Source organism: Pseudomassariella vexata, assembly GCF_002105095.1.
Source record: "Pseudomassariella vexata strain CBS 129021 chromosome Unknown BCR38scaffold_1, whole genome shotgun sequence".
NCBI classification, from domain to species: Eukaryota; Fungi; Ascomycota; class Sordariomycetes; order Amphisphaeriales; family Pseudomassariaceae; genus Pseudomassariella; species Pseudomassariella vexata.
In genome coordinates this window covers 143,065-159,218 of record NW_024467956.1, presented here as the reverse complement: position 1 = coordinate 159,218, position 16,154 = coordinate 143,065, and the positions used below count along the sequence as shown (strand labels likewise).

The 16,154-nt window shown below is 50.2% G+C and overlaps 4 protein-coding genes across 4 annotated transcripts; 3 read left to right on the top strand and 1 right to left on the bottom strand.

The window, feature by feature from the left end:
* The first annotated feature begins 42 nt into the window (after positions 1 to 42).
* Positions 43 to 1,892, top strand: BCR38DRAFT_415453 (acetolactate synthase). Its single transcript, XM_040859018.1, has one exon. It carries the CDS (start codon positions 113 to 115, stop codon positions 1,799 to 1,801), a length of 1,689 nt encoding a protein of 562 aa, XP_040720511.1. The 5' UTR covers positions 43 to 112; the 3' UTR covers positions 1,802 to 1,892.
* An 890-nt stretch (positions 1,893 to 2,782) lies between these two features.
* Positions 2,783 to 3,746, top strand: BCR38DRAFT_479451 (uncharacterized protein; the record flags this gene model as incomplete). Its single annotated transcript, XM_040863156.1, has 2 exons — positions 2,783 to 3,392; positions 3,442 to 3,746. The coding sequence occupies 2 exons, from the start codon at positions 2,783 to 2,785 to the stop codon at positions 3,744 to 3,746; spliced, it is 915 nt and encodes a 304-aa protein (XP_040720510.1).
* A 7,196-nt stretch (positions 3,747 to 10,942) lies between these two features.
* Positions 10,943 to 12,531, top strand: BCR38DRAFT_453600 (DNA primase large subunit; the record flags this gene model as incomplete). The annotated part of the gene is made up of 2 exons (XM_040861609.1): positions 10,943 to 12,282; positions 12,357 to 12,531. The coding sequence occupies 2 exons, from the start codon at positions 10,943 to 10,945 to the stop codon at positions 12,529 to 12,531; spliced, it is 1,515 nt and encodes a 504-aa protein (XP_040720509.1).
* Positions 12,532 to 12,887: 356 nt separating this feature from the next.
* Positions 12,888 to 13,995, bottom strand: BCR38DRAFT_676 (uncharacterized protein). Its single transcript, XM_040865551.1, has 3 exons — positions 13,868 to 13,995; positions 13,377 to 13,760; positions 12,888 to 13,273 (listed from the first exon to the last, which is right to left on the bottom strand). The coding sequence occupies exons 2-3, from the start codon at positions 13,577 to 13,579 to the stop codon at positions 12,997 to 12,999; spliced, it is 480 nt and encodes a 159-aa protein (XP_040720508.1). The 5' UTR covers positions 13,580 to 13,760; positions 13,868 to 13,995; the 3' UTR covers positions 12,888 to 12,996.
* Positions 13,996 to 16,154: the final 2,159 nt, after the last annotated feature.

Here is a 16,154-nt window from a genome sequence, read left to right as displayed (position 1 = left end):
CAAGTAAATTAGATGATAATAAAACACTCCACCCATTAAGCACTTCACATGATGAGATGTCTGTACGGATGAGGGTCACCTTAAGTATCTAAAATCCCAAGTAAGCACCAATATGCCCACAGAAACCGTCCAGATCGTCATCGACTCGCTTACGGCGGCCGGGGTCAAGTACGTTTTCGGCGTGCCGGGCGCCAAGATTGACTCTGTCTTCAACGCCCTGGTGGATCATCCAGAAATCAAAGTGATCGTGTGCCGGCACGAACAAAACGCCGCCTTCATTGCCGCCGCTGTCGGAAAACTCACCGGCCGCCCCGGAGTATGCATTGCCACTTCGGGCCCAGGAACCAGTAATCTCGTCACTGGATTGATCACGGCAACCGATGAGGGCGCACCCCTTGTCGCTATCGTGGGCAGCGTGAAGCGGGCCCAAGCCGCTAAGAGGACACATCAGAGCCTACGTGCCACCGAGCTCCTGACGCCCGTAACCAAGAAGGTGGTTGAAGCCATCGTCGAGGACCAAGTGGCTGAAGTGGTGCTCGATGCATTCCGAGTCGCCGCGGCCTATCCGCAGGGTGCAACGGCGATATGCCTACCCATCGATGTCATGACGCAGGGCATGAAATCTTCCATCCCGGCTTTCCCGGCCTCTGCATTCTTACCGCCGAGCTACGGCCCGTCGACGGATGCATCGTTGCAAAAGGCGACCAAGTTGATTCAGGAGGCTAAATTTCCCGTCTTGTATCTTGGCATGCGAGCTGCCGACGAAGTGGTCGTTGATGCAGTACACAGATTCCTGCGCAAGCATCCCGTTCCCGTCATCGAGACGTTTCAGGCTGCTGGAGCTATATCCAAGGAACTTGTACCGCTGTTCTTTGGCCGCGTCAGCTTGTTCCGCAACCAGCCGGGCGATAAGCTCCTCACGAAGGCCGACTTGGTTATCACAGTGGGATACGACCAGGCCGAGTATGATGCTAACTTGTGGAATGCTTCGAATCACTTGCATATTGTGCACCTCGACTGTAACCCAGCGACCGTTGGCTACTTCTACAACCCCAAACTGGAACTCATCGGCTCCCTGGCCTCGAATCTGGACCTTCTCACCAATTGCCTGCAAAATGTTGCGAGGCCCCAGGAAACTGAAGTCGCGCAATCTATTCTCTCTGAATTCCATGCCTGGGAATCACAGGCTAACGCTAATGCCAAGCCCACCGGCGGTCCCGTCCACCCGCTACACTTCATCCGCCTGCTCCAGTCCATGATCGACCCGACCACCGTCATCGCTGCCGATGTTGGCAGCGTCTACATCTGGATGTGTCGCTACTTCTACTCCTTCCACCCCAAGACTTTCCTCGTCTCCAACGCCCAACAGACACTCGGCGTCGCCCTCCCGTGGGCCATCGGCGCTTCACTCAGCCAAGAGCCCGAACCCTGCAGCCGAAAGGTCGTCAGCGTCAGCGGCGACGGAGGTTTCCTCTTCAGTGGCCAGGAACTGGTAACTGCCGTGAAACACGGATGCAATATCACCCATTTCGTGTGGAACGACGGCAAGTACAACATGGTGGAGTTTCAGGAGGTAGACAAATACGGGCGCAGCTCCGGCATCGAGCTGGGCGGCGTGGATTTCGCGGCATATGCTGAGGCGTTTGGGGCAAAGGGGATGAAGGTCAAGAGTTCCGAGCAGTTGGAAGGGGTCATGCGCGAGGCCATGGCTCATAAAGGGGCTTGTGTCGTTGATGTTGAGATTGATTATGCGGACAATCATGAGCTGATGACCCACGTAGTAGCAGATAGTGTTGCTTAGAGGTCTGATGGGGGTTGAGACGGAACCCCCATGGGCATTTTTCCCAATTGATGACTCTATTCATTTATATATAGTTAACGGACGTCCTGCCATCAACAAATTCAACACAGTGCTTGTCAGTAATTTACATCACGCAGTACCTTGATTTCTCATCTACAACGCCGCGCTTGATCAACAGATGTAAGGAAGGACCAAAGGTGCCACAACAGGAGTCCATACGTCTGGGTTGCAGAAAACCCGCTGATCCTTTCAAACTGTATTGCGACAAGATGACTTGGGCTATGATCACCTCCGTGGCCGAAAAGATGAGCAGCATTTATCAAGGATAGCAAACATCGGCACCCACAAGGATAAGCCATCTACACGTTTATATCCAACTTCTGAGGTTGTTGGCCTTCCGTGAGTGGGTCTTCCGATCCGGCGTTGGAGTGTCGGCCGGTAAGCCCCGCGCGATGCTGCCGGCAGTTAGTTAGTCGAGGTCAAAAGCCCCACGGTCCTGAATCAGGAAGCCTGTCCTGCCTTGGTGCTTCTATGGAATATTCAACTTCATGACCATGCCTCTCGTCCGAAGTCAAGCTTCTAGTAGGGATGTCGGGTAGTTAAATCATCCAATGATATGTGTCAGCCTGCACACCCGGGGACCTAACGATCAATGCAGATCCTATTTTTATGCGCTACAAGGACTGACAGAGGGATACTTGAAACAAGCCAACGTCAACCCCACACCTTTGTGTTCCTCCCTAACCAACCAGCATCGCTCCCAAGCTCTGTAGTCCCGATGATCTACTGCAACCTGCATTATTCAAGAAGGCCTATCAGGAAACATCATCCTATGACGGGTCCACATCGCAGTTGCAGATGACTATTCATGCAGCTTGGTCTCAAAACATTCCTTCCCCGCATTCTTGCCTTTCATATATGGGACTCGAGACAACATGCCCCGAATAACTGTACAATTCCCACCATGGCCAACGAGTGAAAATGAAGGAACCTAACCTCTACCTGACACTAATAGCGACACTCAACGGCCTTCTCACCTGCCACGCATTTCCAGGATGGCCTGGCTCTGGCACCATGATCCTCGGCAATGCTTTGCAGTTTAGCCAGTCTACCTGGGAAACAAATCTTGCCACTCCCAATGCAACGGGCAACTTCTCCGTCTCCGGCTTTGACATCTCACAGCCCTGGCCCAGTCAGCAGGTCGGCGGCTGGATGCTGTCTGTCAATATCAGCAGCGACATCCCCGACTCAGAGATGATTAACACCAATAACGCTACGGGTCACACCTTTACGGGCACGAGTTTGTTCCTCACAGCACCCCAAAAGATGAGGTCGAGTGTCCTGTCTAGTGGGTCCAATGTTACCGACGAGACAACGTGGAAAATCTGCGTGTCGGTTATGACGGACGGACCGCAGAAAGACCAGTCAGCCACGGATAACGGGACGTGCAGTTACCTTTCTGCTCACTGTGTGGAAGATCTTCAGACGGCATATGCAGACCAGTTCAAGCGAAACCAGGATTGCTATGCGTCACCGTCCATACCAGCCAGCTGTGGTAACTCGGTTAACCAGGCTAGCATATCCACGATCCGTGGGTTCTTTCGACATGATGCGTTGACTGCTGGCTGACGAAACCGCAGAATTCCCCATTGGCTCTTTAGGCGGAAAGGAAATACTCGTTACTGCCTCTGATGCACACGATGCGGGCAATGACTCGGACTACAATAGTGCCACGAAACAAATCTGGCCGGTACTGACCGTCTGGGGTTGGAACAGACGGGCCAATGCATCTGATGACGCTCAGCCGGCTGTGCAGCTCTCTTGCATTCGGGCCAACTATGTCCTTCCGGGTAGCGATTCGCCTTCCTCATCTGGATCTGCAACTCAGGGATCAGCTGTATTTGCACTTGGTATCGCTGGAGCGGCTAGTCTAGTGTTACTGTGACGTATTCAAGGGCCAGCGGATTGTATCTGAACAACAGTTGCATCATGTCGAATTCAACGATCGTGATGATGCGGGGAATTTAGCATACGCAGTTTTCACACCTCGGATACGGGAGAATGATCTAAGATATGAGTGTGCATAGTTTACTATTCATATAATGTCTAATGCCGTGGGATATAGTACCACTGGGCGTTTTACTTCACATGGACCTCTTTATCAACTGGCCTAGTTGTGTGAGAAATGTTCCTAGTTATGAAATTTCAGAATGAGATAACGTAGTCCACGGTCCAATTGCACACTTTGGCAGACCTTATACGACAATGTATAAGTTAATTCAACCGCAACGCCTATCATCAATTGAAACTACTCAGAATCGTTATCTTCAGACGTCTCTACATCATTTCCACAAGTGCGCGCATTATGTCCGGGCTCGCCGCAGATTCTACAGCGCCGTACACGCGCAATTCGCCGCCTCGTACGACCACCAATTTGACGAAATTCGTCATGTAACTGCCCATCAACCTCTCGTTGTACGCATTTAAAAACGCCGGTAAAAAGTCTTCTTTCGAGATATGACTTATATGTGCTCGCATGAGATCTTCGATTTCTTTTCCGTACGCTCTTTTTAACCCGCGAAAACAACCAACATCAAGAGGCTGGAGCTTATGCGACGAATGAGGAGGCATACAAAGCGTGACGATATTGTTAGCTTTGCAATATACCTCGAAATCGGTCGAGTGATGGCTTTCGTGACCGTCGAGGATCAATAGGCGATGAGTACCTTTCGTACGAGACTTGGTGTGATGATCGAAGTGTTTTATCCAATCTTCGCCTCTCTCGTTCGTAGTCCAGCCATTTTTAGTAACTGCGATAACCCAATCAGGCGATAATGGGCTATTTTCGTACCATGACGAGAGGTGGGTTTGCCGACGAAAATGATGTACGGAGGGAGGGCATAACCGGACGACCCAACGCCTTGAATAACTGTAACCCATTCCCGATTTCTTTGCTAGGCTACTCTAGGCCTTCCACGCTGATCAGAAGTCGTCACGACCATTTCGGACGAGATTTGGCCCATCACAAAACCGGTCTCGTCGAAGTTGTAGATATCCTCCTCCTAGATCGCATATTTCACAATTGTATTCCATACCAGGTCAAACCACGCGCGATACGCGTCGGGGTCTTCGCAGAGGACTCTCTAATAGTCGATCCTTCGATTTAAATGCGTCCAGAGGTCTAGTTGTCGTCTTACGAAGCTCGAGGCCCAGTTGACGCCGACGCGTCCCACGTCGCGACTTCGAAGTAATCGGTTGGCCATATCTTCAACACCACTCAATCGGGGAGGAAATGCTCGCGAATCTAGGTCGGTTATATGTCGTACGATTGCCTCTTCTTCGGAAGGAGTCAACTTTTGCGTTGGCGATCGCATAATCGCTCGAGCGGTTTTACCGTCGCGTCGATACGCAAGGGTTCTAAAAGGTACGTTATAGATCTGACCAGCGCGACGTACACTTAATTTTGGATCAGATTGAAGCGCATGTAATGCTAGAATCATATAACTTTCATTCCAAGAACCAACCATAGTTATGTGGTGAAAAACCGCAGGTCAAAGTGGTAGCGTACGAAAATCTGTCGAAGTGTGCAATTGGACCGTGGACTACGTTACCAAGATGGGATCGAATTGGAAAGAAAGCGACATGATTATAGCGTGTCAGGCGCTTCAATCGAAACCCGAATTAAGCATCCGACGCGCTGCCCAACTCTACAATGTCCCTCGTACAACTCTAGCTAACCGAAAACGCGGACTACTATCTCGACGCGATACTCGACAATCTAGTCATAAGCTTACGGAATCAGAAGAGTTAGCGGCCGTATAATACATACTTGGCCTAGATTCGCCATCATTTCCTCCCCGGCTCTATGGTGTTGAAGCTATGGCTAACCGACTGTCACGGTTGACCCTTACACCGACTGCTCCGTGACCGTGGCGCTGGACACGTCGGCGTCAACGGGGCCTCGAACTTCGTACAACGACAACCAGACCTTCGGACGCGTTTTAATCGAAGAATCGACTACCAACGAGCCTATGGCGAAGATCCTGACGTGTATCGCGCGTGGTTTACGCTCGTACGAAATACAATTGCGAAATATGGTATCTAAGAGGCGGATATCTATAACTTCGACGAGATAGGGTTCGCGATAGGCTTAATCTCATCCGAGATGGTAGTTACAAGTGCCGAACGACGCGGAAGGCCTCGTACAGTCCAACAAGGCAATCGAGAATGGGCTACAGTAATCCAGGGTATTAATTCGTCCGGCTGGGCTATCCCGCCGTATATTATTGTCGCGGGTCAAAACCACCTCTTATCCTGGTACGAGAATAGCCCATTCCCGTTCGATTAAGTAATCACTGTAACTAAAAACGGTTGGACAACAAATGAGCGAGGCGTAGACTGGATTCAGCACTTTGATCGCTATACGAAGGACCGTACGAAGGGTGTTTATCGTCTTCTTATCCTCGACGGGCATGAGAGCCACCACTCGACTAACTTCGAGCTATATTGCAAACAGCATACTATTATTACACTTAGTATGCCTGCTCATTCGTCACATAAGCTCCAGCCTCTCGATGTAGGCTGTGTTAGGGCTTTGAAAAGGTCGTACGGCAAAGAAATTGAAGACCTGATACGGGCGCATATAACCCATATCTCGAAGGAGGATTTCTTTTCGGCATTTTATAGGGCGTATCGTACGACTATAACTAATTCGAATATCCAGACAGGTTTCAGGGAGACAGGACTTATTCCGTACGACCCGGAATATGTGATTTCACAGCTGGATATTAAGCTACATATGCCTACACCTCCTGGGAGCTCGTCTGGCGCACCCTTAATCTGGGAATCAAAGACTCCAAATAACCCAACTGAGGCGCAATCCCAGTCTGAATACGTTAAAACAGAATCGTACAGCATCAGAATAGCTCCCCGACGACAATAATTAAGGCTATTGACCAATTTTCACGTGGTGCGACGGCTGTTATGCATCGGTTAGTTTTACTTGAGGATGAGGTTACTACACTTCGGAAGGCCAATCAAGAGCTAAGCCGTCGTCGAAGGACTAAAAATCGACAGCTACAAGATGGAGGATCTCTTAGTTTACGAGACGCTCAGGACTTACAGTCTCAACGGGATATTGAACAGCAGCTACAGGATGATATACGTGAAAGTCGTCGTCGTACGAGGCGCTGTAGGATCTGCGGAGAGCCCGGACATAATGCTCGTACTTGTGAGAATGATAAAGATACGTACGAGGAAGAGGATTCCGATTAGTTTGAATTATTATTTTTTAGTTTAGTTAAGTTATTGAAGTTATTCATACGGTGCCAAGAAAAAGTGGCCAACTTGCTTGTGTGGCCAACTTGCTTGTGGGGTACGTTATACGACTGAGGAAAAAGAAATATAGCAAAAGCATACAACACTAGGGATTCGCTGGTGGTCACCCACCCAACTACTAATCTAGCGGTTTACAGTTTATCTACAGGAGAGCGGACGGGATCCCGAGTTCTCTGCAACCTATGGTCGTATGTGATTGAAAGTTCGTACAAACGAGTATATATCCTAGGCTCACATGCGCGAGTCTAGATAAAATCCATTTACATACATGCTTAGATATCATTCCAGGGTTCTAGAACTTGTGGGAAACCGGGGATTTAGCATTTGGTGGCAGGAATACCCCTCAAAGCGGACGAAGAATGAAAGCTCCAACTTTCCAGTGGAACTTTCAGATGTCATTGGATTAGATAGGTCCTGTGTGCATTCTACAGTCATGCTCTGTTGTCCGTGGATATCAATGGTTAACGTAACTCCGTAGAACCTTGAAATGGTACGATTCATATCAGTCATCATTGGATCACACATATAATATCTGTTGACGAGCAATACAGCCTAGGTTATACGCAATGTGGCACACCTGTCTGAATAATAGACCAGAAGATTAGTGATCTGTCATTATTTGCCATCTTCCTCTTTGCAAATAGACTGCTACCTTGTGCTGCAAGCGACGTCGGGGATCTCGGTGCACACCTTTGGTGCCGATGGGTGCCAGTTGAACCGTGGCCTGTCACTGACGCCGGATGGGACAAAGCTCTATGCCAGCTCGGTCTCGACGGTCTGGCAGTGGGATTACGATGCAGCTACCATGGCGGTCATCAACCAGAGGGTAGTCGTCCAAGGCATCAGACAGGGTATATAGTCCACGAAGACAACGGAGACAGCCGCGGCTAGGCAAGTCGTTCCATGTCTCACGATTCGTCCTCCAAGTCGCCAGAAGCGCCTCGCGCTTCCAAAACTGAAAATTATGATGGATAAGATGCTACTAATACAGGCCGGCGAATATAGCGAAATTACGATAACCGTAGTAACTAACGACACTCTACTACAATATCCGACCGACTGGGCTTCGGCTGGTCAGGAATTAAAGACGTCAGATAATTGAGCGACGCTTCCGAGAAAACGGCGCAAGAACTGCGAATCAGCTTCGGTCGAGTGCACCGCGTAGAAAGGTCGAACCTGCAAGACGATCGACTTGTTATTTTCTTTCGCTGATTTACAGGACCTTGCTATCAAGTACACACTGAATCTGGGCAGATCATGAAATGACTTTGACTCGGATACAGCGCGTATATTATATATTACCGGCTACCTCGAAGGGGCTATATAACGACGATAGACTAGCTACGTAGCTAATATGTACGAGAACGACCTGAGTGGGCACATTGCAAAAGCTCATTGGTGCTAAAGCGGACGTGGATCGGCCTCAATTATTATTGCGACCAAATTAGGCATTGCGCAAAATTTCCGAGGCTGGCATTAACAGACGGAAGAACCTGTCCCAGTGTCAACGGGGAAGGGGCAGTTTGCAAGGACAGTAGCGTTATCTTCCAGCGTTGGACAACGACTGTGTTGGAAGCGTCATTTGGATCGGAACCGAGTATTTTATACTGTCCGAAACACGGCCCTGGGACGATCATTGGTATGGATGAGGCCCACGATATTGATGTCGCAGGTAATGATGGTGACCTTGGAAATTCTTGTGACGAATGGAACAATGCGCAGATCGGCCAGGACTGTTAGTACACGAGGAAGGGTAGGAAGAAACCGAGGTGCTTTAGCATTAGTGGACCGCTCTGTTCCTGAAACAAGATATGGACATGATGAGGTTTCAGAGCTGCTTGTATCCAAGAGCGCAGGCTTGGGAGCGGATTCCTGTGGTTTTGGTTGCCCGCAGAGAATCTTCGTCGGTATTCTGAGACCCGTAATTTTCAGGGACTCCCGCGAGCCATTACGAACTCTCTACTTCACGCAATTGTCATGCTCACCTCTATACCGCCAGTTTATTTGTATGCCTGGGTTCCTCGACGATTCTGGAAGTTGGCCAGCCAGTCTCAGACACCAACGAGAATCTAACCCCCCACGTCTGGAACGATGCATGGCAAGGAACGCTTGGAGATGATGTGACAGGGGTTGGAATGACCGCACTGCACTTGGTGTTATTGTTAAAGAACGTCTTCATCATGCCAAAGATTCTTGATGAGGGATACCAAACAGAACTCGACGCGGAAGACGACTTAGCCCAAACACAACTGGTCTATTCATGCTGCGCAGGAACCTTTTTGGTAGCGTGGTGACCCATCTGCTCAGCAAGGGCGCAAATTTTAATACCGACTTCGGTTGTTGCTTGAATTCTGTCTGAGGCATGTGATACGCCAGAAGCATATCACTCACGAACGTGGTAGCTACCGTGTGAAATTCGAATGGTTCAATCCAAAGCGAGCACGGGAGTTCACTGCTATGATAGACCTCCTCGTTGAGAAAGGCGCTGATGTGAACAAGCAAGACCGTGATAGGTTTACTAGATTATATATGGTCTCATGGAATCAGAAAGGCAATAGGTATATAGTTGATATCGCCAAGGTTCTTTTGCATCATGGCGCTGATTTAACCATCCGTGATGCTGCAGGCAGGATACTACTTCATCTCGCGTTTGGCGTCGAAAGGAGTCATACCAAAGGCTGATATGTGTAACCTCTTCTAAGGCGTCCATGAAATATGCGGATTGGTATGATCTTGGATAGTTTCTCGAATTCCTGCTTAGTATTGGTGGCACATATCTATTGGGAAGACCTGAAACGTTGCATGTTTGCATGAAGTGGTATTAGCACGTCGCTGCGAGATGAACCTTGAGACAGTCAAAGGAGTCCTCGGGAAGGGCCTTGACCCCAACGCTACAACACCTGCGGCGAAACTCTGCTCAGTATATACATGGCACACGAATTCCTCGAAGAACCACTCTATTGGTCAGCAGAACCATATCTCCCGAATATCAAGCTACTTCTAGGGCACGGAGCCAACCGTCACACTGTAGTTCGCCAACCTAGTCTCGAATTTCCGTCCTTTCGACTTGGATGACAGATTCGCCGAGAGGCCAAAGTTGTTGTGAAAATATATACCATATGTTGAGCCCTCTATGACTACCAACATAATGATCAGGGCGATTTTTGGGATATATGACACGTGTCACTGTTTTCAATTGTTTTCCGTGGTATGGCCTATCTTGACCTAGGTCTTCCCGCGATGGCAGCTTCCTGCGGATGAATCTGCCGACATTTCCATATTCGCGAAAGCAGGGTTTTTTTTTCTTTTTCTCCAAAGAATTGTCAAACTAGAGAGAGTTGTGGTTACTTGAATAAATAAGAAGTGTTGAGATAAATCTGTATAGCATATGTGGGCGAGTGTAACCTCATGCATGGAGGGATACAAGGCAGGCACAGATTGCAATCCCATATTGGTCCTCCCTACGCACCTCCATAGTGCCAATACAGCCCCTGATTCTTGGGATCCGACAGCATACATCCATACTTACATGCAACGATATGCGCGTGATGGTTGGCTTCAATTGGAGCAGCCTACAATAGGGTTAAAATTGGGGTTGGGAATGATGACCATATGTGGACAAAGCTCGCATGTTAATTGGCTAATATTAATTGGCAAGTCCGACGCGTCTCGAGTCGCGTCTTCCCAAATTCCATCTGTCCATCCCACCTTGGAAAGTTCCTCCACCACTTGAAAGGGTGAACGGATTGAACAGTTCAACGAGACCATTAACTGCCCCGACTACTTCATTCCACCAACGCAACCATGCTGCGCTCCGACAATAATCGTATCGACCCGAAGCGGCGCAATGTGCTCGACCACCGCAAGAAGCAGTTCGCAGACCCGGCCTACAAAGAATCGTCGTACCCGCACCGACTCAACTTTTACGCTGTCCCGCCCACGGCCGACATCACCCTTGAACAGTTCGAGCAATGGGCCATTGACCGCCTACGTATCCTCGCCGAGCTCGAGGCGTGCTCTTTTCGTAACAAGAGCGCTCAGGAGACGGCCGCCCACATGAAACCGCTGCTCGAGAAATACCTGCCGCTCGATTCCAACTCGAGCGCGTCGTCACGGCTGACTGCCGAAAGACAGAAAGACCACTACAGCCATTTTATTCTCAGGCTGGCCTTTGCGTCGACCGAAGACTTGAGGAGGAGATTCACACGCGTTGAAACCATGCTCTTCCGCCTCCGACTCAACGATGACATCCCGCGCGAACGCAACGCCTTCATCCAGAGCCTGAACCTGGATTGGGAGCCCGCGAGCGAAGAGGAGAGGAGAAGCATAGCGAGCGAGCTCGCTGCATTGAGCGGCTTTCGCAAAGCTGGGCGGGATGAGGAGGAGAGCTGGTTTAAAGTAGACTGGGAGCGGGTGCCTGATCTAGTCGAAGGAAGACGGGTGTTCCTCAAGGCAGGCAAAGCATACGTGCCATCACGGGAGCAAACGAGCATGGCAGTGACCGAGTTCACAAAGAGGCTGGAACGCGCGTTGGAGCTCACGGCGAGGGCGTTGCCGCGGTTGGATGAGGACGATCGGCTGACGCCCATTCTGGATCATCTTTCCAAGAACTTCATCACACCCGACGCGTCGTACAACAGCAGCTCATCATCGGTGCCCGGGGCCGACATCTCGGCGAGGAATGTGGATAATCTCTCCCAGAACTTCCCGCTGTGCATGCAGAACCTGCATCGATTGCTGCGCCGCGATGCGCATCTCAAGCATGTTGGTCGTCTGCAGTACACGCTATTCCTCAAGGGTATTGGTCTCAACTTGGAGGAATGCCTGGTTTTCTGGCGGGCCTCCTTCAATAAAATCACTGACGACACATTCAACAAGGAGTACAGGTATTACGTGCGGCACGCATACGGCGACGTCGGCGGCGACTCCATTCGCCGCGGTGGAGGCTACTCACCGTATTCCTGCCAGAAGATCCTGACAGAACACCCGCCGGGCCCGGGAGAAGCCCATGGATGTCCATACAGGCATTTCAATGTCGAGAATCTGACGGCGTTGCTCCAAGCGGTTGGCATCACGGACCAAGGGGTTCTACGGGGTGTGAAAGAAGACAAGGAGAGTCAAAAGTTCCACATGGCGTGCAATCGGTAAGTCACAACGCCCAAGACGCCCCCTTCCGTCCTGTCACGGCAATTACTGGATATACGCTAACACCCAGAAGCGTGTTCGAATACGTACATAAGAAGGAGATCAAGCGGGTAAAGGACGAGGGCATCATGACATCCGCTCAGCTCGAGACCATCGTGCACCCCAACGAGTACTTCAAACGCAGCTACCTGCTCAAGAACCTGGGTAAGGACATGACGAAGAGCGAAAATGTGAAAATGGAAGGCTAGCGCGGAGCACTGAGGCGACCTGTCTCTGTGACAGAGTAGTGCACGTTGGACTATATATTACGTAGTACAATACGAACCGCTGGACAAGGAAACGGTGGAGTTGCGGGTTTGATTTGATACGGACTACGGCATGGTAGGGCAGATGAGGCTGAAGAATGTAGGAGTTGGCGATAACCGCCACGGAAGCGAAGATCTCGATCCCGGCCCCAAGCATAGCACAACGGAGGCGAGCCAGTCTGTGGAGCATTGAGCAAGATGCGAGTAATTGAAGCTACTATTGGAAAGATCGTCTGATACCGAATTGAATATCGGCAAACAACGGAGCCGCTCGCGACAGCCTGTCTACCCGAGTGATGCTGCGACTACTCTACTCTGTTTGCAGGATGGCGGACACTCCGAAGCGGGGTAGGGGCAGCCACTCGTCCCATAGTGTTCGGCTAAGATTCTCCGGTTCTAGCCAGCCACCTAACCTGAAACTCTTTGCGGGACAGTCTGCCTACTACTCGACGCAGCCACCACCTCATCACGGCCGCGTCCCATCTGTCTTCCGACAATGCTCCAGAGAAACGTTTCAATGGGAGAGCCGCGTGCACCTACCAGGATTGCAGAGCGCGGCTGCGCACAAGATTTCCAGATTCGCATAGACAGAGCGAGACCCTCCCGGGTGGTGGTATCTGCATATCTGACGTGGACTCCAAAAAGCTTGAACACTTTACTTGCGGACTGTGCCATGTCGCAGGATCTGTAGGAATCCCAGTTAATGGGCGCATCGCCTAAAGCGTAGCTTTACCGGGAGCCTACTTCAAGGCCAGATCATTCGGTTCTGCATCAGAGGGGAGACGTGCAAGAAGGGGCTCACCGTTCGTCTGCCTAGCTTCAAAGATCCCTTCAACTTCAAAGATTCAAAGACAATGGATCCTGCGTCTAATATAGACAATAGCGCCTTGGGGTAATAAGAAGGGTCAGGCACTGCGATAGTACACATCTGATAGTAGGAAACGAGATAAAAGATTCCACGAATAGAAATAGATGCTAGATTGTTTGGCATGGAGGACCTTCACCGTAGCTATCTCGGAACGAAATGTCCCCCACATTGTGCGCGACGCCGAGCAATAATTACCCGCAACTGAGGGTCGGTCTTGTTAAACAACTGCCTCACCATGCACTTCAAAGATGGGACGATGTTCTGAGCCGACAGCGGCAGATTCTGCGTACCTAATTGCAACGCCCTAGGCCATATTAGAGAAAAGCACGCCCAGTTAGTTGCCCAGGTCCACCGCTAGCGGAAAGCAAGCGGAAAGAGTGCGGAATCGCCGCCCGATGCAACAATACGTACATTGTACAACATTATGCGACTGTTGAAACAAAAATGCCGCAGTCGCAGTCGAGGCCTAGACTTTCAAGCTTAGTCGCATGACTCGTTGCCTATCCTGCCTGGAGTTTGCAGCAGTTGTCCGCGGGGTGGTAGTCGGGTGGTAGTATGGTGACTTGTGAGGTGAGATGAGGTGAAGTAAAGACTTCACCAGGTGTTCAGTACAGAAGCATGTGTGTGCACTTGCCGCAACAGCAATCCATTGAAGACCCTGCCCGTTTTACCCGTAGCAAGTGGGAAGTCACAAATTGTCGACTGCGGCTCTGGATGATTCGACCGGTTTCGTATGCATTGGTTGGATCGTCTCAAGGCAGTGACTACCGTCGACGTGTTTGAAATTAACTTAGTTGCTTAGTTGGGTTGGGGTTTCGGTGCAAGACCTCTCTGGTTGATCATTCCCTGATGCATGCGGGGTCACCTCGGCATCCTCGGAGATATACGGATATAGCAGATATCACCATGGTGACAGCACACTTGCGTATTGCTATTATGTCGTTTTGGGACGTCGCTCTTTTCTTTGGTTTTAGGGACCTGGGGTATACTAATGGTCCGTCTTCTTTTGCACCCAAGAAGCTTCCAGAAATTTCAAACGACGCAATGGTGAGGGCACAGCAGGTTTTGGCTGATCCATGGCGTAAGATGGCCGACGCTAACTATCCCCCAGCCATCGTCATTGGACCATCGATGGGCTGTCGTTGGGATCGTGCGGCCGGTCGCACTAGATTAGGGAAGTGAAGCTGTCGTCGTTGCAAGACGGCGTCATCATCGCCAGTGACAGCACGCATCGCGATTTAAGCTGCTAAGATCGGTAACGTGGCTGATCACGTATCGAATATGATTGAGCGCGGCATAGGAAGTGTAACGATTGAGGCCTGTGCATCACACCTGTCGTTCCTTACTACTAGAATTGCAGGCACGCTAGAGCCTGGCGCCCCCGTCAATAGTGACAATGGCGATGGATGCTACATGGCACGTTGGTCGATATAGTGTAGGCCGGTGCTTGCATCTCCATTTGCAAAATTGGCTTGTGCTGCTGCTGATTTCGGCTGTGCGCCATTCCGACACTATGTATGGACCAAGTATCCACGGCCCTAGCCCGATGATGTCGACCCGCAGGGCGCAACGGGACCCTGATCTTCAATCTGTCGGCTAGAGCGCGGGTGGGCCCTTTTTTGCTCTGCTGATTGCGTTGTACCTATCAAATCAAAATTTCCCTTTTTACGATGCCGCTGACAACGTGACGATAGCTAGAAGGTGGTCTGCGCCGCCAAGGCTTGGAAGTTCAGAGTGGGGTAGTCGCATTTATCACACCTGCCGAGACGGTCGGTCAAAAGGAAAATTCCAAATTGTACAATGACATCTTGCTATTTCATATGGAGATATGACACATCAAGCAGCAGTCCGGCGGTGCGTGGTGGTGGTGCAATGGATTGATGCAGTGGACTTGTAGGAATTTGGGCCGACTGAGGTCTTATCTACGTCCTAGACTTCTGGGAGGCTTGAGCTGAGCTGGAAAATTGTGGATACATCTGCTGATTTGCAGTGGAGACGCCTGTGCAAATGCAAGGCTTCAAGCTGAAAATCTGATATTTGTTAATCTTGAAATCCAACTCCGCTGTTCCGCCGATCGGTAGGGTGAAACCGAACAAGGTTCTGTCCCAAAGATCGACATTCAAAGGCCAGTTCGAGGCCTCCAGGGAGAGCTCCCAGGCGTGTTGGCCTTGCGTGCTTGTCTCTAGAGATGCTAGAGATGCTGGCTGAACCGCTATACCCCACGACATGTGGTCTAAAGATTTGATCTGAAGTCATCTCGACATTCTGAACACACATCATAGTGAATAATCTGATGTTTCAAGCCGGCTAAAACGGTGGAGTCGAGATGCTCGTATCTGTCATGGGTTGCTCGGTCATGCATGTTGCTCGCTTCTCGGACATGCAACTAATTTCATCATAGCGCACATATAGAGATAATGTCAAGTTGATGGGATTTTCAAATTTTTCTTTGAAGGAATTCGGATAACAAGAGCAAAACGCTGTGGGTATCTAAAATAACAAATTCGGTGCTGAGAGTCCCCCAGCCATTCTTCCCAGGCACTGTTGCCCAGTCCCGGCCCAACCCAGCCTTTCCCGATTGTGTAAGTGCCATGTCCTCTTGTCTAAATGAGTTTGTGTCCTTGAAACCTCCGTAGCAAACCAGTTGAAAAGCGACAGCGGCCCATCATGAGGATAGAAGTCCTTAGACACCAGGAAA

Excerpts from the sequence above, each read along its gene's own strand:
- BCR38DRAFT_415453 (XM_040859018.1), top strand. The coding sequence starts at position 113 with ATGCCCACAGAAACCGTCCAGATCGTCATCGACTCGCTTACGGCGGCC.
- BCR38DRAFT_676 (XM_040865551.1), bottom strand. The coding sequence starts at position 13,579 with ATGCCAAACAATCTAGCATCTATTTCTATTCGTGGAATCTTTTATCTC. Across the intron at positions 13,274-13,376 it reads CGAACGGTGAGCCCCTTCTT|ATCCTGCGACATGGCACAGT; the intron begins GCACGTCTCCCC and ends GGATTCCTACAG.